This window comes from Podarcis melisellensis (genome assembly GCF_964234715.1).
Source record: "Podarcis melisellensis genome assembly, chromosome: 3".
NCBI lineage: Eukaryota > Metazoa > Chordata > Lepidosauria > Squamata > Lacertidae > Podarcis > Podarcis melisellensis.
Genome location: NC_138530.1, coordinates 92,422,598 through 92,449,073, shown reverse-complemented (window position 1 = coordinate 92,449,073; position 26,476 = coordinate 92,422,598). Strand labels below are relative to the sequence as shown.

Genomic DNA, 26,476 nt, shown 5'->3' with positions numbered 1-26,476 from the left:
TTGCTCCCAGAGTTCGTAATTACAGGAAAACTGTATATGGTGGTTCTGTTCTTGAGTACCATGGCTAACAGGCACTGAGACATCTGTTTTGCCGTGAATTTGTCTAATCCCCAAGCTAATACTCACCATTACACCTTGCAGCAATTAATTCTATAACTACAGTAACCACGATATTCCCTATTGTATCTTTGCTATTTAAAGCAACCATATTCAGAAGCTGTTTTCTAGAACAGCCTAAACCTGTTTCCCTCAAAACATGCAGGTGACCTGAAGAATACTAATAAAATCCTTTCACTTAAAAGATACAACTCTTAGGTTGATCAAAGATGCTATTATGATGATATGAAACAGAGTAATGTAAGATATTACAATCATAGGTAATATGTTGTGGGACACACACACACACAAAAATACAACTCCATTAATAATGATTATACTCCAATATAAATAATTAAATCTACTGAACTTTCTTCAGGACAAACTTCACTAAGAACTATTGTTTAATGCTAATAGCAAGTTCCTGCAGTAGACGAAACCAAGAGTCAAAATGGGGAGTCTCAAAATGTGCTTGTCTTAACAACAAAGAAAAAAACTACCAAGCCCATGAGGTGAAAGACTAAAAGTCAAGCCCTGTTCTAACAAATGTATAAGCAATTCTAATCTCCAAGGGTTTTCTGAGGGGGGGGGGCAACACTGGTAATCTTCTGGTGTAGAGAAATTAAATTAGCCACCAGTTCTAGCAAAAACTTGGACATGGATTGCAAAAATTTGATTGCCAGTTATAAACAGAACAATATGAAGTTGGTTAATGAAGCAAGGGATGCAGCAAAGTTTGGAGATGTTCTTTAGACTGGTTCAGACAGGCTGACAGCTAACTGGAGACAGGTCTTGTGACCAATCAGCATGGGTGCACATTAGGGTTTAAGGGGCTGCAATCCATGCACAATTACACCACACACTGCTGAGTCTCTCTGGGTGTAGCCCTATGTTGTATTTTTAGACAGCGGACTGGTGTGTGTCCAAGAGGGGCACCTCCTTTGATCCTTGCCCAGCACCATGTCTGGCTGTAGAAACAACCATCCCCAGAAGAAATCCGTGCAACATCCAAATGAGCCTCTCAAACACAATTCAAGGGGAGGGGGTGGAATTAACTGCCAGCCCAGTGAATGAAACAGAGGTGTTAGCCTTACTTCATTAACTTTTGCCTTTTGGCGGTGTCCTTGAAACTTCTAAATTCTTCTCCAGCTTTAATCTCAAAGAACTTAGGTTCCAGGACTGTTTGCTGATCCTCCTTGAACCACTTCTGCTGTTTTAATTTTTCCTCTTGGCGTAGAAGTCTGCGCTGTTTCCTGACCTCTTCAACCCAACCTTTTTCATCATCTGAAGTCTCAGAACTTTCTGCATCACTTGGTTTTCCTTCTGGTTCTTCCTCTTCTTCCTGCAGACAAAAATAACTACTTTAAAAAAAAAAGAAAAACAGCAACAAGCCACCCCTCCCCACAACACACTAGTTAATGTTCCTTAGAAGAACAATTTATCCAATTAGAGTACGTGACACTCTACAGATGCACTATTTGGAGAGGGCTATAATTCTAACGGTGGGGGTCGGGGTGGTTAAATGGAATGGAACACAAGGAAACAGAATGCATTTGCAACAGTGTTCTTCATAAAACTATTGATGTTGATACGTTATTAAATAAACAGTTCTAGATCGGATATATACAACTCCCAGAAAGATAAGGGGCAGAATAAATTTAATAATTTGGATGCAATCTTCATAGAAGAGAGGAACACACAGGAACAAAATCTCTTTTTGTCTAATATTCACTGATCCCACCCCCAGTCTCACCCCCACACCCGTAGCATGTGATTTAGCCTCGCTCCATTTGAACATCTCACAACAACAACAACAACAACCATTACTACTGGGTTACAAAACCACTTAGATCACAGTTACACAACTACCTATTTGCCTGCTTTTAAGAGGAAAGGGACACTGGCAACCAGCTGGTAATAATTAAGATCTTCTGAGTCCAGAGTAGGCTTCTTCAGGAACAACTGAACCACTGCCTCTTTTAAATTAAATGGAACTGCTCCCTTGCTCAAGGAGACACTGAACACTTCCTGGACCCAGCTGGTCAACCCCTCCCTGCTCACTGCAACGAGCCCAAGAAGGACAGGTAGCCACAAAGTGGGCAACACTTGGTCAAACATATTTGTCCACATCCTCAGGCCTCAAAAGCTGGAATTTATTTAAAGACACAAGACCAGATAGAAGTAATCCAAACATGAAAAAAAGAGTTGGAGTAAAATCCCCAGCTTGACCATCATTCTCATGCATATTGAGAAAAACAAATCAAGAGTTGGTCCTGCTACATAGAGATTAGGTCAACAAAATGTTGGGCCAGCTTCCAGAGTCCTCAGCCTCCTCTGTCAAGGTAGCCTTGGCATGAATGCTGAGGTCTTTCAGGACCAACACCCTGCGGTCCTAAACATCAAATCAGAGAGAACCTCTATCACTTCAGGCTGAGAAAGGCAGAATCTCTTAGCGGGCCCAACTGCCCAACACACCACACACAGAGTGGAGACTGTGACCCATCTCAACAGGAAATCTGGAGAGGAAGAAGGGATTCTTATACATGACAGAAACACCACCTGCTAAGCTTATCCTGGTACTGAATGGAGCATCCAGGTGAACACAACTGAACTCACCTAACTCATCCACCCAGGTTTGGCTGATCCAAGCTAGTTCAAGCTCATCATCCGTAATTTATTGAAGCACAGAGTTTTTAGTATGTATAAATATTCTTGCATGCTCATAGACATTTTAAAGCAGGGCTGACTTGCACCCCAAATGCAGTGCCTCTCATATCTGTGCCTTGCATGTTATCTGTGCTCAGAGTATAACTATGGAACATTCCTCACATGTTATGTGAGGGAGGCAAATACTCCCCTTGTTGGATTGCCTGGATGTGTTCCTTAAGGCAGGGTTAGGTTGAGAAAATAAGGCTATTCCTATTGGGAATCCTCTGTATAAGGGCACTGAGCCCACAATGTGATTGGATGGTGTTCACATTCTTGCAAATGTATGTTAGAGAACAGAAGGCAAATCCTAAAACCTCAGAGATTTACCTCTCCCAGGGTTTCTTGGTGCTCCAAGATCTTTAATTTCTGTTTCCTTTTCTCACTTATTTTGGAAACAAGTGGATTAAGCAGTCTGAACTCTTCACTCTTCTCATCCACCTGGAAATCTGGGTTCTCAAACATGACTTTGAAGCGATCGTCATTAAGAATGCTAGGCATTTTCTAGAAGGAAACAGAACAAAAACAAAGTCAAGACATGGTTATAAAACTTACAATGTTTTAAAAAACCTGGTTTTCTGTTGGGTTTCACAAAGCAAGGCGGCCTCTGTGAAATAAAGGCTATATCTTCTTCACCAGAAGGGGAAGGGGAATAATTAAAATTGCCATTCTGCCAAAAGATTTATTTGTCATTCAATGTGCAACACTGGACACCACACACTGAACTTCACATTGCATATAGCACATGTTTCATATACTGGACATAACTATTGAAGTTAAAATATCCCAAAAAAGTTTTAAAATATTGGATGGACACAAAATGTGACCAAGGATGACTCACCAACAGCATCTAAATACTTTTCACCTACCACAGAGCCAAGTCATGGGAAGGGTAGGAAATATTTTGGATGTCTAACTATTTTAAGCTGTTGTCTAGAAATGTGAAATCAAAATTTTCCAGACTTCCTTATGATATGATCACAAGCTACTAAAATAGGATGGCAACCAACACATGGAATGGAAAATACATCTGCCCCACAAAGGTTGTCTATTGTAACTCTTCATGTACCTGTCAAACACACATGTATCCATGCCTGTTTCTGCATATGTGCATTTCTGCATAGCTCATCTTAAATATTTCAAAAGGAAATAACATTTGAAAAATCCACAGCAGGAAGCAGAATAGCTATGTAGAACATATCAGGTAGACATGGTGTTAGCAGCCTGCACAGACTTCTTTGAGGAACATGAAAAGGATGGAAGTCGATGCCCACCTGGTGCTTGGCAACATGTCTGTATGAACCATTAAACAGACATTACTGGAAAGTTTGGAACCAAATCTTTTAGTCACAGACACCATGAAATTAAGCAAGCCTAGTATGGGAAAACTTGGGCAGCTGGAATGCCTCACTTACAAACTTCAGCAAGTGTGGCAGCTTCATCTTTAAAGTGAGCTACATTTTTAATTAAGATTATGACGCTTTAATGAATAGCTTAGTAACAAATGCTCATTTTTTTATTAGTTAGGAAAATGCCATTTGACTGCTGCCGTTGGAAAAGTACTAACACCTGGGAATTGATCTGGTCCAACAGCATGTTTGTACAGCTGCCCAGAAAGGAAAATTCTTTGAGCAGCAATGGTAGGTCTAAAAATATGCAGAAAGAACAACTAAGAGGAATATTACTAAGGCCAGCTGCTTTATGGCCCATCGGGGAAACAGTCAGGTGCTGACGCCATAATTTATTTTACATTTAAAGTGAGAAAGCTGTAAAGGCCAAGTTTAAAATGTCAGACCAGCCAAGGACGTAATGCTTATGTGATAAAAGCTGTCGCTTCTCCCACCCACTCCCACCTGCCTATCACAGTCAAGCTGCCTAGGTTTTGACTTTCCTCTGCAGAGAAGTTGGGTTGGAGTTAATAGCGATGAAAGCAAACTCAAGCTATCATGCATGACAATTTGAGTTAACTTTTATCACAATACTAACTCCACACCAACCTGCATAGCGGGATGCTCTTGGTACTCTTGATAATTTCCTCAATTATGCAAAATTTTGCCTTAGCTCAATGGTAATATGCTTAATAACAGGCTCAGATTAGAAATATAATAGACACAGAGGCTTGTGAGCAAAGTAACCTATTTGTACTAGACAAGTGCTGATTAACTGCAAACACGTTATGTTCCGCCAAGTCAAGTAAGCATATGAAGTGAACTTATACCTGTTCAAACTACTGGTTCATTAGTTCCAGTACTGTCTACCATGGCTGGGACTAGGGCAAACACTGTATTTTTCGCCCTATAGGACGCACTTTTTCCCCTCCAAAAATGAAGGGGAAATGTGTGTGCGTCCTATGGGGCAAATGCAGGCTTTTGCTGAAGCATGGAGAGCGAGAGGGGTCGGTGCGGGAACTCCGGCCGGGCTCCCAAGGCTTGCGGACAGCAGCCTGCAGCCCAAAACCCAGGGAGCGTTCTGCAGTGCGCTCTGGGCTTTGGGCAGATATCCGCAAGCCTGGGGAGCCCGCGTGAGTTCCCACCGGGCTTCCTAGGCTTGCGGATAGCAGTCTGTTCTGGGGGCGGGGGAAGCTCGGGCTTCCCCCGCCCCAGCCCCCCGCCTGGGGGGAAAAATAATTTCCCCCCCTTTATTTCCGGTGCGCCCTATAGGGCGAAAAATACGGTATCTTTCCTAGCCCTGCCAGCAGAGACCCTTTAACCAGAGTTTGAACCAGGGGAAATCACTGCAAGGGACATTCTCTGTCATGGCTCTACAGCTCCCCACCCAACTGCATACAGAAACACGCTTACCCTGAAAATAGAAGCACTGATTCAGTTTGGCATGTCTTAATATCTGAAGGCCCCTCCCATTTTACTATTGTCGTACAAAAGCAATGGCAGAAACAGGGAAGGATATCCTCTTACCTTTTGCTTCTTTTTCCTTGCATTTTGTGGCTCTTCTCCTTCCTCGATCAACTTCAGTGCAAGCTCTTTATTAACCTTGGGAAGTTTCTAGCGAATGAAAGAAATGTTAAAACTATGGGCTACAGAACAAACTGCACTTAAGCCAAAGAACATTTTGCAGCCGTGGTTTGTTTCAGCATAAGACTTTACAGTGCCCAAGTGCTGGCACTGCCTTCCATGTCCCCATTGCCCTTTTTGTTGCTTGGCTGAAGGAGCAAGGGTATGAAAACCTTCTTGGCATTCTTATAAGGCTATTGTCAAACAGCTACTCTCCCCTTCCTCCAGGAAAGAAACACCCATACTCCTATGCAGCTTGAGTCTTTCATCAATTTACAATCTGTTTTTACTATGTATTTAGACTTTAGACTTTAGTAAGTGTTGGTACCACCTTCAACCTGTTTCCCCCTACACTCTGTGCTGCCGGGGGCCTTGAATTTTAGTAATGCATTTTATTAATGCACACTTAAGCAGCTTCATCTGTTAGTTGAAATGGCTGTCAGAAATTGAACCTCTTTTAAATTGGATGCTTTGCAAGTATTTACTGTGGATATTTCTCCTCATTTAATCGGAGTTCCATATTCTGACAAAATCTGAGAGGGTGTTGATCACTTGTGACTGTTGGTTTCTGCTTCCCTCACTGAGCAGCAGAAGTGTTTGTCACGAGACAGGTTGTTTACATTCCACAGAGTCTGTACTGTTGGGTTCCCACGGGAACGGGAGACTGGATGTGACGTACACTGGTTTCCTGTTTTTCACTGTTCTTTGCAGTTTCAGTTTGTGATTCTCTCCGTGCCTTAGAGGAGAGATGACGCTTTCTCTGCTCCGGCAGAGGGAAAATGTTTTTCTGTAACTTACCAGCTTTGAACTGTAAATAAAGTAGTATAGAGCATGTTGGCTCATACTTTTCATCATTCCGCTGTGCACTGGACACTGCTTATCTCCAATATTTGGTTTCGGGCCCAGAAAAATGCAGTGTTTTGAGATTGGTCTTCAGAAGTCGGGCTCCTGGCAAAGGAATAAAGGAGCAAAGAGGATCGGAACAGCGGCAGAGGCACGGATCGCAAGGTATCTGCTCTGCGCGTCAAGATGATTGATGAAGGTATGTGCTACTGCTCCGGGCAGCCTGCCAGCTTCTAATTAATGGCTTTATGGCTGGACTTTGAACTTTAATAGCCGGTTTTGCCGCGGCACAGGCAAATGGCTCAAAGGGACGCTATGCTGGGGGAAAACGAAAGTAAAGTGCAGCTGCAGCTCTATGACGCAGCAAGAATTTAGCACAGCATAGAGAAAGCACTTGGGGACTTTCACTTTTGAGCTTGCTTTTGGAATGCAGTTTGAAACAGCTGCAGATAAGCAACGCAGCATACCGAAAGGCGCAGGCTCAAAGGCAGAGGCTGTTTTGAATTGCCTTTGGATTAAAGCAACCTGATTTAAAGCAGCATAGATGACGCAAGAGGCATGTGCCAGAGTCATGATGGCTAGCTGCAGAAGGCTGGATGAGGAAAGTGGGGAATTTGATACCACTGATCAGCCAAATGCTCAACTCACAGTAGCCTGTGAAACTGCCATGATTCAGAATGGAGCAGATCGGCGGGGTGCTGGCTGCATGGGAAATGGGGAGACTTCACAGTCATCATCCCATAGTGCAGTGGAACCACCAGATGGCGCCAAAGCTTTGAAGGCAGTGAAATGCTACTCGTGTGGACGTCTAGGCCATATGAAGAGGGAATGCAAATATCCCAGGGCCAAGACAGAGCAGCGCAGTGGAAGCTCATCGCGTGGAAAAGGCCGAGGCAAAGGCAAAGGTCCGGTGTCCAGGACAACGCAGCACAAGGCAATGGTCTCACGCTTCGCTCCAAAGGCTGCGGAGGTTGCAGAGGTCCAGAAGACATCTAGATCTTTCTTCGTTGTTGATTCGGCTGCAACGCATCACATGTGCAACGATAAGCGACTGTTCGTGTCTTTTACACCGCAGGAAGGTGCAATTCACCAGGCGGATGGCCACACAATCCCCAGTAAAGGCTACGGAACTGTTGTTCTTCACAGTTTGGACTTATCGATACAGGACGTGCTTTATGTGCCGGACGCGAAACATAATCTGCTTAGCGTTGGACAGCTGATGGAGCGGAAAATAGACGTTTCCTTTAAGAACAATAGATGCATCATCACCAAGAAAAATGATTATCAATTGTATGCTGAATTTGTTGATCGTTTGTTTGTTTTGTATTATGATGATGTTGTGCAGGATGACACTTGTTGCATTGCAGGTTCTAACAAAAGTTTGCATGCAGAATGTATTCACGATTTTCACAGGAAATTTGGTCATTTGCATTTTGAGGCAGTATCAAAAATGCCTGCCTTGGTTGAAGGTATGACTATTAAACCCTGCAGGTACCACATGAAGTGCAAGGCATGCGCAGCAAACAAGGTAAAAATGGCTGCGAAAGGTAAGGTGTCTAGTAGGCAAGCTACAGAACCATACCAAATTATTCATGCTGATTTGGTTGGACCACTAGCGCCCTCTTTGGGTGGGAATAGGTACTTCATGGTTCTCATTGATGCATTTTCCAGGTATATTTATGTGTACAATCTCAAGCAGAAATCAGAGGCTTTTCCTAGGTTCAAGGAATTCTGTGCTTGGTTGGGAAATGTGCATGGTAAGAAGATACAGATTCTTTTCACCGACCGGGGGGGAGAGTTCACTTCTCAGCAGTTTGAAGCTTTTCTGGCTGAGAAAGGAATTCAACATGATTTGTCTAGTCCTCGCTCGCCATGGCAGAATGGGCTTGCGGAACGAGCAAATCAAACATTGCTTCAAGGGTTAAAAACCTTGCTGCATGATGCAAATCTTCCAGAGAGTTATTGGGCCGAAGCTCTCTCATGTTTCACTTACAGTTATAATCGCAGGTTATCTTCAGCGATTGGTTGTACCCCCTATGAGAAGATGTTTGGCAAGAAGCCATACATCAAACACATGAAAATTTTTGGTTCTGACATGTGGGTTCAGTCACCACAAAACTCCAAGTTAGACAAGCGTGGATTGCATGGTATCTTTCTAGGTTATCAGAAAGGATCTTACAGAATAATGATGACTGACTCTAAGGAAATTAAGCTCACAAGAAGTGTTGAGTACAATGCCAAGTGGGGGGAGAATGTGGGAATTTTCCAATGTTATCCTGATGACAGTGATGAGACTGAGGATAGTCAAAAGCAACCGCAACAACCCACACCCACTGATGAAGGTTCTGATTCTGAGTCTGAAACTGAATCGGGTGATTCAGAGGATTTCAAGAGTGCGAAAGCCTCTATGCGACCCTCTGAAAGCTCTGATCAAGAATTGGAGGAACCATTGTTCACAATAGGTCACTTTTCTCCTAAGAAGGAAGAGGAGAGTGTTGAAGACCTAAGGCTAATTCGTAGGTCACAGAGAGCCACAAAAGGCAGACCTCCAAAGAGATTTGCTGATGAGTTTGCTAAGATAGCAGTAACAGCTGTTAAAAGCTCCAAGAAGGTTTTTGAACCTTCAAGTTTCCAAGAAATCCAGGATTTGGATTCAAAGGAAGCTGAGCCATGGTTAAATGCCATGAAGGCTGAGCTTGATTCCTTGGAAAGGAACAAAACATGGGAACTTGTTCCAGTAGTTCCAGGAATGAAACTGCTTGGAAGCAAATGGGTCTTCAAAGCGAAGACTGATCAAAATGGCAAGATAGTCAGACACAAAGCCAGATTGGTAGCCAGAGGTTTTGCACAGGTACCAGGTGAAGACTATCACGAGACCTACTCACCCACAGTGAGGTATGAGAGCATTAGGCTTATGCTCAAGCTAGCTGCAGAGGAAAATCTACACATTAGTCACCATGATGTGAATACAGCTTTTCTGTACGGATCTCTAAATGAATCACTTTATATGCTTCCACCTGATGGCGTACAGGTAAAACAGGGATTTGTTTGTGCTCTGAAAAAGTCCCTTTATGGTCTCAAACAAAGTGCACGGTGTTGGCACACAAAACTCACTGAAGTATTGTTTTCTCTAGGTTTTAAGCAAGGGAAAGCTGATCCATGTGTGTTTGTCAAAGAGGAGGGGCAAAAGAAATTGTATTGTTTGTTTTATGTTGATGATCTTTTATTCTTTTGGAAAGATGTCACAATGTACAATAACGCCCTAGCTCAACTGAAAGAGCACTTTGACATGAAAGATCTTGGTGAGGTAAACAACTACCTATCTCTGGAAATAGAGAGAGATCAAGATGGTAACATTCTAGTACACCAGTCACGGAAAATTGCTGATGTGTTAAGCAAGCTAAACCTGATGGATGCTAACCCTGTAGACACACCGATGATAACAGGTTATCAGGTAGGTGACACTGAAGAAGCATTTTCTGACACTACACTGTACAGAAGTGTGCTAGGCAAGCTAAACTTCATTGCCAGATGTTCAAGACCTGACATTGCTGTTAGCTGTAATTTGCTAAGCAGACAAGTCAACAATCCTACTGTTAAGGATTGGAAAGCTCTGAAACGCATAGCGCGGTATTTGTAAGGCACTATGCATTACAGACTGAGATTTAACAATCAGAAGTCTGGTGGTCTTGAGATATTTGCAGATGCAAGTTTTGGAAGTGACACTACAGACAGGAAAAGTACGTCTGGAGTTTGCTATAAGTACAATCAGGGTCTATTTGATTGGTCATGCAAGAAGCAAACAACAGTTAGCTTAAGTACTTGTGAAGCTGAACTGAATGCACTGTCTTATTCACTTAAGGATTGTGAATGGTTGTTACAATTGTGCAAAGACATGAAAATTCCTGTCAAATGTCCAATCCAGGTTTACCAAGACAACAAAGCATGTTTGGCTTTGCTGAATTCTGAAGGTTGTAAGCAAAGCACGAAGCACTTGCAATTGAAGGTGCAACATGCTAGGGAACGTATTCAGAAGGGACTTGTAACGGTGTCCTATATGCCAGGTAATGAAATTCCTGCTGATGTATTGTCCAAGATTGTATCAAGGGATCAACACTGTACCTATGTGCAGAAGTTGGGTTTGTACTGATATTGTACGAACACGCTGCCCAGTGATGTTCACAGAAAGGGGGAGGATGTTGGTTTCTGCTTCCCTCACTGAGCAGCAGAAGTGTTTGTCACGAGACAGGTTGTTTACATTCCACAGAGTCTGTACTGTTGGGTTCCCACGGGAACGGGAGACTGGATGTGACGTACACTGGTTTCCTGTTTTTCACTGTTCTTTGCAGTTTCAGTTTGTGATTCTCTCCGTGCCTTAGAGGAGAGATGACGCTTTCTCTGCTCCGGCAGAGGGAAAATGTTTTTCTGTAACTTACCAGCTTTGAACTGTAAATAAAGTAGTATAGAGCATGTTGGCTCATACTTTTCATCATTCCGCTGTGCACTGGACAGTGCTTATCTCCAACAGTGACATCCAACAGCATCCTCCCACCAAGGTGAAAGATTTCTGCTTGGGCAATAGTAACCTCCTTTCTTCTTCTTCTTCTTCCCCCTCCAAAGCTGCTCTGGAGGGTTCGGGGACCCTTCCCAGAGGAGATATGTGAATGTCCATGGCAGGGAGAGGAAAGGGGTCCGTGGAACACTAAATATCACCCAGTGTATCTCAGGGTATCACAAATGTACAGGATTGTTAGGGTAGCTTCTCCCATCACTCCATAATGGACTGTTTATGGAAACTTCCATGAACAGTTAAAACTGCACCTTTACCTTAAGTTGCACTCTTTGTGCCCGCGTTTCTTCAATCTTCTGCCTAATTTTCTCTCTTCTGTATTCCTCATAGGCAAAAGGATTCACCATCATTTTTACCTGCAAACACAAAACAGTTAAGTGGAGACAAGGAAAGAACTCATAAGATGCCCTATTTCTAAGCAGCCTTATTTTGCCCAGTTCACCTTGTGATACAGTCGTATGTCCATGAAAAAGCCATGCATATATGCTCGGAGAAGTGGTGATCCAATCAGATGAGCCAGCCCTGAGGTGGAGAGGGGTGGGGGGAAGAGAGAGAGAGAAAGAGACACAGACAGAAAATATTAATGTATCAGGAAATATTTTGGCTACATCACAGGGGTAGTTTTTTTTAAAGTAAAATAAAATTGGGGTTGTAATTTTCTTGGGGGATGGTTGTACGTAATCATTTGCCAAAATTGTGAAAGTTCCTAGTTTGCAGCTTTCACATATGTTCAGAACCTGGCACACTGGACAGACATAATGGAATGTATTTACACCTTCACTGCATACAAAGGTTTGCCCCTTTCTTCAACAACAATTATTGGGAGTGTGCCATGTGTGAAAGGACCCCTTTGAATGGGTTGCTTTTCCATCATGGGAATAGGGAGAAAATGTACACTTAATATACGTTGCCAGGTAAAAAGTTGCAAACTGTCACGTAAAATTTCTTACTAGCTTGATGTAGGCTTTGTAGACAAAAGGAAAAAGACAAGGAGTCGTTTGTTGTACCCACAACTCCATCACGTCAAAAAGAGATGGGCTAGGACAGGCAAACCATCACTGCTCCCTCTCTCAGCAGCAGCAGGAGGCAGCAAATATAGCAGCATGTAAACAAAATGAGTAACTGAGAGCAGAATTAATGAAAAAGAACAAGAAAGAATAAAGAAATTATTGCTTCTTTCAAGGCAGCAATACTGTACCTAAATTGTCAAGGTCTTTTCTTGTTACGAACTTGTAGTCATCATATACAGTTGTCTCTGGGTTTTCCTCCAGCTCTTCTGTCAAGTTATCAAGAAACGAGCACCATTTTGGAGCAGGACCTAAAACCTGTAAATGCACCAAGGTTAGTCGTAAACACTCTTTCTGTGACATTCCAACAGCTGTTATTACATAATTTGTCATTACTTTAACCAGAACACTGAACTTCCAACTTTGCAGACAAGAGGACAGCCAGATGAGTAAGCCTGTTAAGACTGTACAAGTCCTGTTAAGATGCAAGTCTGAACAGTGTAAGTGACGTACAGTCAAACCATTAAACTATAGTAATTGTGTGGTGAACTGTGGTTCAAAAACAAATACAGGGGATTCAGTCCACCCACTATATAATGGTGTTTCAATTTCTCCCCTAAAAAGAAAGAGAGAGATTGCCAAGTAATTAGTGAACCTAACGAAGCTGTTCCAGGATTTAAACATATGAAGGATCACGGAAAACTACAGCTTTGCTGGAGAAGTTGTGATAGTTGTAAGCACAAAAGTGCGTAGATACCATTTCTTAAGGCTAGGTGCATTAATGAAGGTATTCGCACAGACATGGAAAATTCATGCAAATGACTTTGCCACATAGTGCTAAAAGAGCAACACAATTAAATTAAAAATAAAATTGATTTGTAGGTTTGTTTTTCGGGCGTCTACTAGACTCATGTAAATCCATGTCAATCAGCACAATATTTATTGTAGCACTCCAAACCATTTATGGTGATGAAGCGTTTGCCGATTTAAACTCCTCTCCCCCACCCCCTTGCTGGAATCAAATAGATTCCAGTATGTGCAAGGTGTTGCAGGGGGTGATAGGGAGGTCACAGAAGGTTTTCAGCTCCCTGATTTTAGAGGTCAGGGGGTCTTCCATAAAAAGTCTGCCATCGCAAGCCCACCCACCTCACAATACATATACAACTTTCTCAGGATCCCAGTCAAGCCTACATGCAAACATAGGCCCTGCTGGAACTAGGTCAGCAACTCTCTTTTTTTGGTAAAACCTTCTGAAGGTTGTGTGTAGATATAGAGACAGATAAAAGTAGTGTACATAAAGATCCCGTTCACCTGGTCAAATGCCCTGCTTAATAAACAGATATGCATCAGCTTCAGACATCCACACATAACCAGTTTCTGTAAGCAAGTGAAAAACCCAGGAAACTGCAGGTAACCATAGCTTCCTGTTACGCCCCAAACCGAGAAACTGTGATGAATGGCTTCTCAACAATCCAGAATATATTAAGCCATGGTTTTAAATTTGGTTTCAAGATTCTGGCTTGCTTGGAAGCCATTACTCATAGCTTCCCTGTTTGGATGCAAAAGGAAGCTACAATGTTAACTGCAATTTCCTGGCTTGTCTGAAGCTTGTGCATATCTTGACTGATTAAGCAAAGATTTGACCATGCAAACGTGAAGATTGTGGCACTAAATGCGCATTTTCATTGTGCTGACCTTAAAGCTGATCCTCCATGTTTTGGAAATGCAATGTTTCATTCCCCTTTCCTCCACTTTTGAGACTGATGCTAATGACATTATATGCCGAAATACTCAAACACAGGGGACAGGTTGAATACCACAATAATGCATGGAATATGGATGAAAACATTGTATGGATTCATATAGCCCGGGGGGGGGGTTCAGTTATGACCCCTGATGCCACACTACTGATGTATCTCAAAATTAGGTTTCCATTTCCTCCAAAATTCAGACCGACTGAACTCTTTTCCACTGTTGATATCAATCTCTCTCCCACTTCATGCGCACACAGTCACACCCAGTGAAGCTAGATTATTTGAGTAACCGGAGAATGCATCAAGGTAAACATCAAAAGCCCTCTCTCCAAGGGAAGGAAACAGGAAATAATGGCAGGTTCGGAATACCCAAAGCACCTACAAAATGGAACGTTAGAAGGTCTGCTTCCTTTTTAAAAATGTTATCGGTGGTGATAATTTAAGTGAAAACAAACAAGGAATTCTAAAAGGTCATGGTCACTATCCAAATACACTACTTGATTAACCAAAAAAAGTATATGTATCTTTGCTGTGCTGTACATATATGCTCTGAGTACAATGACTGAGACAATGTCCACTTGAACTACTGTATACTATGCGAACAACTGTTCTACATTGGGAAGGGGTGTGGATTAACAAAAATGTCAATATTATAACACGTGGGGAAAACAGTAATCACAAAATATTACACTACTTTAAAAACAAACATGGTTTCTGGATATTGAATGTCAGCTGTTTCTAGTGGACACATTTTCCAATTCCGAGCTGTTTAAAAATATTTCCTTGGCATCATTAACCTTTATTTATTTTGTGTATCCACACAATGTTTGGGGGAGAACTACCAATGACTAAAGATGAGTTGCATTTATACAACAGGCTGAGTTAAAAACTACTCATCCAAATATGCTACGTCTGTTAAATTTAACTGCTGACATTTCTTGCAAAGCAAGCTGTTGTATCTCAGTGGACCACAATTTATGGGATTTTTTTAGTGTGTTGTTGGTGCAATCTTAAAAGAAAAAGGTAACAGGGGGTACTTGCACCAGAGTTGCAGAAAACTGCCACAACGGAGAGCTACGCATATAATGAAATGGGAAGATTCAGACATATCTTTGTCCCTTTCAGAATCAGAAGAATCTTCAGCCGCTAGCCATAGCAATAAAATAAAATAAAATAAATGTACTGAAGATAGAGGTAAAAACTTAACTATGCAAAATACATTTTGGAGGTTTGCATCAATAATCAAATAATAGATCTTATTCTAATTGCCCCTGCTAAAAACCTTTCAGTCTTTGTCCCTTTTTTCCCTTTGCTACATATCCTTAACTGACTACACAAAAAACCCCTACTCCTCATTCTTTCCATAACAACGTCCTTGACATTAAATCCACCCCACCCACAAATATCCTGCTATGAGAAAGTGCCTGAGCCAAGCATATTGTAGTTCTATTAAATTTATTTTTCAGCCTTATATGATAACCAGCACAATTAAAGCTGCCCATTCTAGCTTTATACTTTCTGGGTCACCCTTAGATCTCTTTGAGTTTGGTTGCATGTGTGTATTTTGTCCTCTTCCAGTCACTGCTAATTATCTAGAGATCAAACTTCTTTTCTTTTTCTTTTAAAGGATTATGGATGCATTGCTCATCATCTGAGCAAGCTGCTCCAAGGAAGAGGATGCATTAACAATTTGTCAGAAGCTGACAAAGTAAATTGCTCCTTAGAACTCTAAACAACACATAAAGGTCTTCCATAGACTATTTCCACTCATTTCCTTCTTGCCGGGCATCTTTTATTTCCCTTCTCTACAGCTGTCCTAAATAACCATCTCTGGAAGCCCTTGAGTGTCCCCATTACAAGATTCCTGCCCACCCCCAGCCCAAACACTTAATAGGCATTGAGACATAAAGGTTTCAAAAGAGTACATATGGCCCACATCCAGCTTGCCAAGGTCTTTCTTCCCCTTCTTCATGATAACCTGCCTGCAGGTTGGTAGGTCTTGGTAGGTCTGAAGTAGGCTACAAGCCATACATTGGCTCCCCAACCCAAGACTAAAGGGCGAAACCTTCTACAGACTCACCAGAACTCCTCAATATTTCACAGGCATGCTAGACTGGCTTATTTGGGTCTTAAGTTATTCACATCCATGCAGTGCAATATCACATGTTTACTCAGAATATAATAGGATTCATTGTGAATAAATAACTTGCCAGAGAAATTATACAGGCCATTACCGACCATAGGCCATTTACATGTGGGAAATGACACTGGATTTTTTTTAAAAAGGCAGTTTTGCTGAGCTTTGGGTGGGGGGCAGAACTGGAATGGGGGTGGGGTGGAGATGAGAGAGGGATGTTTTGTTCATTATCTTATGCAGATGTCCCATAAAAAAAGGTGAGCGAACAAAAGTATAGTTATTCCACAGTAAAGGCGCGGGTGGCACTGTGGGTTAAACCAGAGCCTAGGACTTGCCAATCAGAAGGTTGGCGGTTCGAATCCCCGCGGCAGGGTGAGCTCCCGTTGCTTGGTCCCTGCTCCTGCCCACCTAGCAGTTCAAAAGCACATCAAAGTGCAGAGCTCTATCCAAGAGCTCTGATTGCACTAAATAATGATCTCAGGGCCAGTTGCAAGAAATAGCAAGCAGGGAGTAGGAAGGAATGAGATAGGTTTTAGGTTATGTTATGCCTTTAATAGGTTATGTTATATTCTGGATTATGTTATGTTTTATAGTTTATGTCTGAATAGGATGAGAGTGTTGGAGATACGTGCAAATGTGTATGTGAACCCGGTCTTTGGGTGTTTGATTTTCGTTGTGTATACTGTGTATATACGGACAATGACAATAAATTTATCTTATCTTATCTTATCTTATGTAGATAAATAGGTACCGCTCCAGCGGGAAGGTAAACGGCATTTCCGTGCGCTGCTCTGGTTCGCCAGAAGCGGCTTAATCCTGCTGGCCACATGACCCGGAAGCTGTACGCCGGCTCCCTCGGCCATTAAAGTGAGATGAGCGCCAAAACCCCAGAGTTGGTCACGACTGGACCTAATGGTCAGGGGTACCTCTACCTTTACCTTTAAAGGCCCAGTTTGGAAGCATCTCAAATCTCCAATACCTTTGTAAACAGCACAAGATCTTTCACTTTAAAACATTTAAGTGGAACAAATGAATCCCATGGGCAGTATGTGGTCTGCCCCTGAATGAGGCTGTTTGGCATCCCTTGGAAGTAAGGCAATGTAGCGTTTTTAACACTCTGCAGGCATAAGCAACCCATTTCCTCTACTTCCCAAACTCTAGAGCTGGGATGGGGAACCTGTGGTCCTCCGGATTAAATGCTGGACTATGGTTCCCATCATCCTTGACTACTGTCCATGCTGGCTGGGGCTGATGGAGTCCAACAACATATGGAGGGCTAGAGTTTCCTCATCCCTGCTGTAGAGCTTTCTACTGTCGTCTAGGCCAGAGTTATTCTACTTGAGCCAAACTATAGCAGCCATTTATGAACTGGATCGTATTCACTAATGCAGTGCCTCACTTCTAACAGCAGTATCTGTGCTTCACATCCGCTTATCGGGCGCACAGACACTTCCCAACGGAGCATCCAAATGTGTTAAGAGATTCTACCGGATGGCCCCCACAAAATTACTTCCCGAGTGTCACACATTGGATGGTTTCCGCACCTATGCCCACACGCGCGCATTTCCTTTGAGGCACCCTGTTTTGATGGGAAGTGGAGGATTTCCTTTGTTGTGAATAAGCCCAACGTGCTACTTTTGAGATTGAAAGTATTTATCTGAAAACAGATAGGAAACCCATGCTTCCTGTTTTGAGAAGGAAAAACAATCGTCCAACAGGTTACACTTAAAAATACTAGCAGACAAACCACAGCCTTTCACTTGAAATCCATACAGTATTACTCTATGCAGACACAGATGCAGAAGAGAGACAGAGACCTAATATTGTATGAGCGTAATTTACAACATTCATGATATTTTAAAATCTGTATGAAAATGCCCTTAGGATACACCCATTAAATGACACGTGCATTAAATCCCACATCTGTACCTCCTTTAATAGTTTATGCAAGAATTCATCTAAGTTGTGGGTGGAAAGACTAGGGTTTTAAACGGGGGGGGGGGGGAGAGACATCTTGTGAAAACAGAATTTAAACATTGACTGTTTTGTACTTCACCACTATAGAAAAAGTACAACCAAACAATAACTGTTATCAAGCTTTCCATCAAGTGAAAAGAAGGAAGAGTTATTAACAAAGCCATCAGTGTCTGACACAACTTTTCCCCTGAACAAATTATTTTAAAAACAACCATGGTCCTTCTCAGCTTAGATCTTTTAAAAGCACAAAATAAAATGGTACAGTGGTACCTCAGGTTAAGTACTTAATTCGTTCCAGTGGTCCGTACTTAACCTGAAACTGTTCTTAACCTGAAGCACCACTTTAGCTAATGGGGCTTCCTGTTGCTGCCGCGCCGCCAGAGCACGATTTCTGTTCTCATCCTGAAGCAAAGTTCTTAACCTGAGGTAATATTTCTAGGTTAGCAGAGTCTGTAACCTGAAGCGTATGTAACCCGAGGTACCACTGTAATGTCCTGCAATTCTCTTTCACTGCCCCATCATAGCCTTTTCCCATCCTTAATATGAGCTTCACTCAAGGCATTTGGCAGTTCAGTGCTCTTGCAATACTCAAGAGATTCTTTCCAGAAGTTGCAGGGCTGTAATTCCGATCATTCATGACCATTAGCCATACTGCATAGAGCTGGTGGATATTGGGAGTCCAACAACACCCCAAGGGCCACAGGTTGGCAACCCCTGCCACACCTTCTGGAAGGCTGATTTCAGCCATTTTCCAGCATCCTGTTTATGGAAAACAATTCAGGTTTCCACAGCCAATATAACACAACACCAACCAGAGTTGTTCTCTAATTTTCAGATCACTGCATCCCCATGTTGTGTCCCGGAATGAAGTCCAAGAAACAAGTTGACAAAACATGCAACTAATTTGTATTAGTTTGTCTGCGGTTTGTCCCTTTTAATTTATATAACTGTAATCTTAAATTATTGTAAGGCATGTACACAGGCACTAGATGGGTATGGCGGAAATTGCGCAATTCAAGGGAAAACCTTTCAGCTATGCAAATTAAAGTGGAGCTTTCTGCAACTTGAATCCACGAGTAAGCACCTTTATACTTTTGCACTTTCTAGCCGGGGTGCATAAATCAAAGTTTTGGGGGGGTTTTGTATCTGGTGGAGGAGGTGGATTAAGTTACAAACCTAGGAAAGCCAAGAAATGCAAGTACGGCTGCAGGCAAAATAAATGCAAACCTATCTTGTGGAATTTGGGGGATTTCACAGCACTCCTCTTCCTCATAATCCTAAAGGGAGGCTGTGATTGGCTGCACTAAATTCTATGATATGCTTTCAAGTTCTATCAAAGTTCAGCAAAGTAAAAAAAAAAAACCCAACCCAAGTCATTAACCATTTACGTTAATGTGAACTGGAAATAAAACAGCACCTTCTTCCCTTTCTGCACATGCCAATTTGCACTTGCTCTGTGAAACCAAAACTGAACGTGGTCTTTATTTTATTTTTCCTCCTCTCCTCTGGCATATTTCATTAAGGCCAAAAACCCCTGTGTTTTAAAATATTTCCTGACCACAATTGCATGCCCTCAACCACGCTTTGGCCTTCTGCTTCTCAAACAAGACTCCCAATTTATGCCACGTCACAAACCACTTTTGAAACTAGGCTGGCTTTCCACACCAGTTTGTATTGTGGAATGGGAAAACTTGCAGCCTGGCCAGTGCAATGGATGATGGGAGTTGTAGTTCAAAACATCTGGAGGGCACCAAGTTGAGGGAAGACTGCCTCAAGCCTTAGTGTTTCTCAAGAGCCACCTCCTGCATCCCATATGAAATGCAGCAGGTGGGGGATCTGAGACAGGCCTTTTTGACTATGATGCTCAAATTCCGAAACTCCCTTCCAAAAACGGCCATTTTGTCATGCTTGCTGCTCGCACTGGCTGCATTTGAACACCATACTATGCCCATTTTATCTTGATGGGAGTTAGCCATAGCGAACCTTGAGCTCACCTGCTGTCCCCTCTCAGGCATGGTTGGGAGGAGAATGGAAGCTTCTGTGATCGTTTTTGATTAAATACATCTTAGTTTTATATTAAAACCTTAAGCTGTGGTTATAATCTTGATTATGGTTTGTTGAAACAATCCAGTTTCGTAATCAGTCATTTGAAGCTGGCTGGTTTCTAACAAATCATAATTAAGATTAACCAGAGTTTGATGGCTTCAGAGGAAGCAACAAATTGCAACTATATATGGACATTTAACCTCCTTAATGCCTTGTGGCTACACCAGAGGAGAAGGGTTATCCATGGTTTACCATGTCATCTGAACACAGATATTTTAAGCTTTTGAAGAAAGTCTTTATTGCAAGGCTCATTAATAAATTGACCTTTATTGTAAGGCTCATTAATTAATTACTCTTTCATGAGCTTCTTTCTTTTAATTCTGTATACTGCTGGTTGCATTATCATTGTTTTAATGCTATTTTCATTGTCTTGTTTTTAATTTGTGAGCTGTGTGTTTCAATAAACTATGATTAAAAAGTAACTCGCTTGATCCCAGAAGTAATATTTATGCAGGTTTAGATGTGCTTCATTTTAACAGAAAACCGATACTTTCTCTCTCAGTAGTTTTTTCCAGTTCTGCTAATTCAAAACTAAATTGTAATGAGTAAGAGAAAAGCTTCAAGGTTAGTTCAAAGCAATTCTACTCTTTAAAAACCAATATAGTTGCATTTCTGGAATATACTTTTCAGTAGCAAGTTTACACCACAGACTCAAACATACATGTTAAAATGTACTGTACAGTACAAATACAGAACTGTATTACAATCGAAAACAAAGCACAGGGCTATTTCATGGTGTCTAGAGATCATAATAGCAGAGAATTTTTTTGCTTTACTTACTGGTATGTAGTAGATGCTCATTTTGGGGGCTTCATTGGCCGTGAACAGCATTCCTAAAGATTATAAGAGAATCTTGTAAAAGACAGGATATCCCCTCCCATTTTTAACTTTCAGAAATTTGAACTGAACACACTTGGTGAGAACATGAATCCCAAAGCTATTACTAAAAAGAAATTGGAGAGCACTATGGACATACCAGCTCTGGCTCAGTAAAAGCTCCACTCTTTTGAGTGCCCAGAGCTGTTCCTGTTTCCTCTTCTTCTCTTACCACATAAGAGTCAAATGCCATTTTATTTTATTCAGAAAGTCACCTTTCCAGACCAATCCTCAATGCCACCCAAGTATCTGAAAAATGGGGGGTTAATTTTTGTTCTCCCTTGAAAGCAACAACAGACGCAGTCCTCCCATGAAATCAGTAGCAAGACGACCACGGATTTTAAGGGAGCAGGAATGAAAATGGTCAAATTTTCTGTTGCAGAGTTAATTATTAGTAGCTCCAGATGGTTTATATGAAATCTAGTCAGCTCTTAAAAGCTCTTGTTCAAGAACGGATACAATCGAGTGGTATATAAATTTTATGAAATAAATAAATAAATAAATAAGAAATGTAAGATAGGGCTACCATACATCCAGATTTTCTTTAAAAAACCTCTATAACTTTTGGGGTGTCCTGGTTTTTACTTTTTGAAATATGGCAACCATATGTAAGAACCTATATGTGCCCATCTGAATTGTTTCAGGAAATCTACCCAGGTGTGTGATTTTAGTAAGTATAATTGTTTTAAAACTACTTGTTTTATATTTTTTTAAACGTAATGTAACTTGTTTTTAATGTTTGCTTTTATTGGTATTTTTAATGAACACTTCAGATTGTGTTTTGTAACATATTTAGAGGTCTGTTGTTTCAATAAGTGATAGTAAGCAAATAAACTCTGCAGTTGGAGACACTTTTTTCACCCTTCTGCTATGTCAAAAGAGTGAAGAGAAGAGGGTTTCAACGAGTGGAAAAGCACCTTTGAAATAAAGTCATTTTCTTTTATCTTCTACTCACAGGAACGAATGATAATTTTTTTCCAGCAGTCAGTGAAGAGGAGGTGAAAGGGAGGATTCAGTTAAATAATTATTTCAAAAGTTTCTAATAGTTCTGTCAAGAAAAGGAAAACAACTTCCTAATGGAAGCAATATTCCCACAGACTGAAGGTGTGCACTCTTTGGGGCAGTGGCTGGATGCAGATATACGATAGGGAGAAATCTGAATTAAAGAGATTCCTAGAGCTCTTTTGTTTAAACACGCTAATCCTGATCACTGTTTACAGGAAGAGGGACACACCTATTAAACCACAGAGCAGACTAATCAGATTACATGAAGAAGCATTTCAGACTTGTTTGAATAACCTCCTCATTACTAAAATACTGACACCTGAAATTATCCTGAGGAATGAGATCTTGTAGGAGTTTCATGATGAAGCCAGAGGATGAAAGAATGAAACATCCAGTTTTGACAAGGATATGATTTTTTATGAGAAATGAAGGATTTGGAATGTATGAATAAGCTGAAGTGTGCAAGATAAAACTCTGGAGACACAACTGACCGCCTGCTGTTTCTTGGATATAGATATTTATTCCGACAGGAACAAGCTTTTTAGACAGGCACTATTCTGCTTGTTCCATCACAAGCATTTCTGCTTGCCAGATGGAACGATCCCTCCTCTCCACCCCCACCATGCTGTTCTGGGGGTTCACCAGACCTGCCAGTCAATTTGGGGGGTGGGGTGGGATGTGAAGCGACATTGCACTAGCAAGAGCTCTTGTACTGACTTCCACTAGCATGCTGGCTCAGTTGAATCTAGCCCCTAGTCTCGTATAGGATTCCACAAACAGGCCTAGACATATTTCAAAACTTGCAAGGAGCAACCATACATACTAATAGCACTCTCAGTTCTCTTGAGGGCTGGTCCTTATGTAGCCAAACCAACACAATGGGGCAGTGTCAGCTGGCCTGGAGAAACTCCCGAGGTTTGCCGACGTTAACTGGTAAGGGTGGAACACAGCCTGTGGAGAGGCAGTGTTGCAACAACAGAGCCTTGCCCTGGCTGTTGGAATGAGGGGCCCATCAGTGGCACATGAAGTCTGGTGCTGGCTTTGGAGAAACTGTTTGGGGTGGGGCTGGGAGCTAGAAAACAAGGGGAACGGAATGATTTCAGGAATCCTGAACAAAAGCCCTCCGTACTGCAATACTATGTTGCAGGTCCCCCTTCTGATTATCTACAACCCAACAGAGGACCAAAATCAACCACACCCAGGTAGGAAAGTTACCAGATGCAATCATGTTTGGACCAGCATGGTTACCTATCACCTGGTGAAGAATTTTCCACATACCTGAATTAGGATATATGCAAACATCATTAATATCATGTTCAGGCTCCAAGGAAGTGAATATCTTCCCCTGAAACAAAAAAATAAGCAACATAAAGGATTAACCCAGCTCTTTTGAAAGAGCCAGTTAGGCAATATAATAACCTCTCCATTGCATGCAAAAAGCTCCAGGTTCGACTCCTGCCATCTTCATTTGGGCTGGAAAGGACTCCTGCCTATAACACTGGAGAGGTGCTGCTAATCAGTGTTGACGATACTGGGCAGCTTTCCTATGTCAATTAATTGGAGTGACCTTAATTAATTGGAAGAAAATGTTTTTAATCAACTGATTGATTAATCCATCAGAAGTGGTAGACCTAACATATTTCATGTCTCGCCTATCCAAACAGATTCTGAAGGCAGCTTACTCCAATTGAAAAATACATAGGACCTACCCCCTTTAAAAAACAAGGTTTCAACAACCAAGCAAATATAAACAGTCTGAATCACTCTCACTTTAGCCTGCCTTTACTGAAGACATTCTCAAAGGAATCTTACATAATTTTCACCTGCTAATATTCACTGTTTGTGAAAGTGGTCAGCTCACGTGAAAGTTTTATTTCCTCCATGGTAAGGACTGAACTGCAGAAGAGGAACTCTCCAGAGCAGAGCTTTCCAGACTGTGTGTCGCGACACGTTAGTGTGCTGGCTGCACTGTGTAGGTGTATCATGCGAATGCTCCCTGCACCGGGGCTGGAAAGAGGTTAGTTTAACCTCTGGCTTGCTAGTAAAACTGAATTACCATGTCGCGAGACGATGCATGTCTAAAAAGTGTGCCGCCAACATGAAAAGTTTGAAACGCTCTGCTCTGGACAGTTCTAACTTTTGCAAATAAGGTGTCATCAGTGGGTCTCAGAAAAAGAAAAGTAGAACAGGAATGAAGACGAGGACAAAAGAGGAAATATGAGAAGGTGTGTGTCTATCCGTCTGTCTGTGCTGGGAGGCCCTGGGGGAGGAAAGGAGCAGAAGAGAACAGGTTTGATAGGCCCTTCTTGCATTTTGCACCAGTTGCATTAGTGGCAGTTTGCTGCCTGCTGAATAACATGGCCGTCATGCACTGCTTTACACTGAAATTGAGAGAATTTGGGGAAGAACAGTAATTCAGTGGTAGAATTTATCTGCTCTGCATGCAGAGGGTCCCAGGTTCCATCTTCAGCATCTCTAGGTAGGGATGAGAGACTCCCTCCCTGCCTGAAACCCTGGAGAGCCACTGCTAATCAGTGCAGACAAGACCGACTGAGCTAGATGCACCAAAGATCTGGCTCATTATAAGTCGCCTTCTTGCACTTCCAAAATGGGAGGTCACTAAGAGGTCACCTGAATGTTAAACACCATTGTAAAAACACAATATGACCAGAGCCCAAATTCCTGTAATGCAAAATGTGTACTCCAGTCATAAGCATAAACCTTCATTGCAGGGCAGATGATGTTCAAAAAAACACTCTTATGCCCCATCAATTTCAGTGAGAGAGTGAAGCGTATCAAACTTCTTCCAGTGAAAGCAGCAGGACTTGAGTGATTAAGCTTTGGCTGGATCTTAGAGAGGACCTTTTCAGTGGCAGCACCCGAGCTACAGAATAGCCTCTTCAGAAAGGCTTGTTGTTGCTGTTTAGTCGTGTCCGACTCTTCGTGACCCTATGGACCAGAGCATGCCAGGCACTCCTGTCTTCCACTGCCTCCCACAGTTTCGTCAAACTCATGTTGAGAGCTTCAAGAACACTGTCCAACCATCTCATCCTCTGTCATCCCCTTCTCCTTGTGCCCTCCATCTTTCCCAAGATCAGGGTCTTTCCCAGGGAGTCTTCTCTTCTCATGCCTGCTACCATCTTCTTTATGGTCTTTTCAGCAGCAAATGGAAGATTGTTTTACTCTCCGAGACTTCAAAAACCCCGTGTGTGTGTGTGTGTGTGTGTGTGTGTGTGTGTGTATATATATATATATATATGTATTGGCGATTTGGCTCTACTGCTGCAAGTTTTTTTTCCTATGCTGCAACAGTTTTGAGATATTTTTAATATTGTATTTTCTCTTTTTGAGCTGCTAGGAGACCTAGACTATCAGGCAGCCAATAAAAATACAATAAATAAATCAATTAATAATTTCATGGAGTGTATGGCTAACAATGACTACTAGCCATGATGGTTATATTACCATCTGTGCTCAGAGGTAGCATCCCTTTGAATGCTAGTTGCTGAGGATCATGAACACTGAGAGAACTATTGTGCTCACTTCCTGCTTTTCAGCCTCCCACAGTGAATGAGTCACTGTGAGCCTTTGGACCAGGCTTCCTCAAACTCGGCCCTCCAAATGTTTTGAGACTACAATTCCCATCATCCCTGATCACTGGTCCTGCTAACCAGGGATCATGGGAGTTGTAGGCCAAAAACATATGGAGGGCAGAGTTTGAGGAAGCCTGCTTTGGACTGATCCAACACGGTTCCTCTCATGCTCTTAAGCATCCTTATTTGCTCTCTAACACTTTCAAGATGTGGGCTACAGTCTTTTCCGCTCAGAAGGCAAAAATGAATGTTAAGACATGCAGTTCTTTAGCCCAGTGCTCTGCAGTTAGGATGCAGCAGTCTGCCACAGGCTCCATTTTATTTTATATAAACTTGGGTGAGGCCACCCAAATCGCTTCAGGCAATTTCCCGCTATAGCCATTTGGGCAGAAACGCTGAACATCCGAGTTCTATGAAGCCTCTTTGTTATATAAAAGACGTCTGATGAAAAATAAAGTGAGACATTATAAATGCTTATTACCTGCAGTATACCTGCACTTTAAGAGGCGCAATAAATATGATCCAGTTGCAAGTAATTCAAGAACTGAATTAGTGAAGCTGTTCTTAAAATTCCAGGATATGTGCTGTGTTCTGTGTGTGTGTGTGTGTGTGTGTGTGTGTGTGTGTGTGTGTGTGTGTGTTAAGCACAGACATCCAAGCCATACATACTGCACCACTGGCATAAAATTGCCTTCCACTGACAGCCAGGTCCTGTATATTAAAAAGAAGGCAATCGGCTGATTATGTTGTTGCATATGTGAAAGAAAGAATGGAAATCAGCGCCTTCATTGAGAA

At 42.0% G+C, this 26,476-nt stretch overlaps 1 protein-coding gene across 1 annotated transcript in view; it reads right to left on the bottom strand.

Moving 5' to 3' along the window:
- The window catches only part of NOL10 (nucleolar protein 10), a 48,135-nt gene that overhangs the window by 5,098 nt on the left and 16,561 nt on the right, over nucleotides 1–26,476 (bottom strand). The window contains exons 12-19 of the mRNA XM_081906172.1: nucleotides 23,367–23,433; nucleotides 20,988–21,040; nucleotides 12,425–12,551; nucleotides 11,669–11,748; nucleotides 11,484–11,582; nucleotides 5,718–5,804; nucleotides 3,133–3,306; nucleotides 1,191–1,438 (exon numbers count right to left, since the gene is read on the bottom strand). Of these exons, the coding sequence (XP_081762298.1) occupies nucleotides 1,191–1,438; nucleotides 3,133–3,306; nucleotides 5,718–5,804; nucleotides 11,484–11,582; nucleotides 11,669–11,748; nucleotides 12,425–12,551; nucleotides 20,988–21,040; nucleotides 23,367–23,433 (935 nt within the window). The remainder of the gene's footprint in view (nucleotides 1–1,190; nucleotides 1,439–3,132; nucleotides 3,307–5,717; nucleotides 5,805–11,483; nucleotides 11,583–11,668; nucleotides 11,749–12,424; nucleotides 12,552–20,987; nucleotides 21,041–23,366; nucleotides 23,434–26,476) is intronic.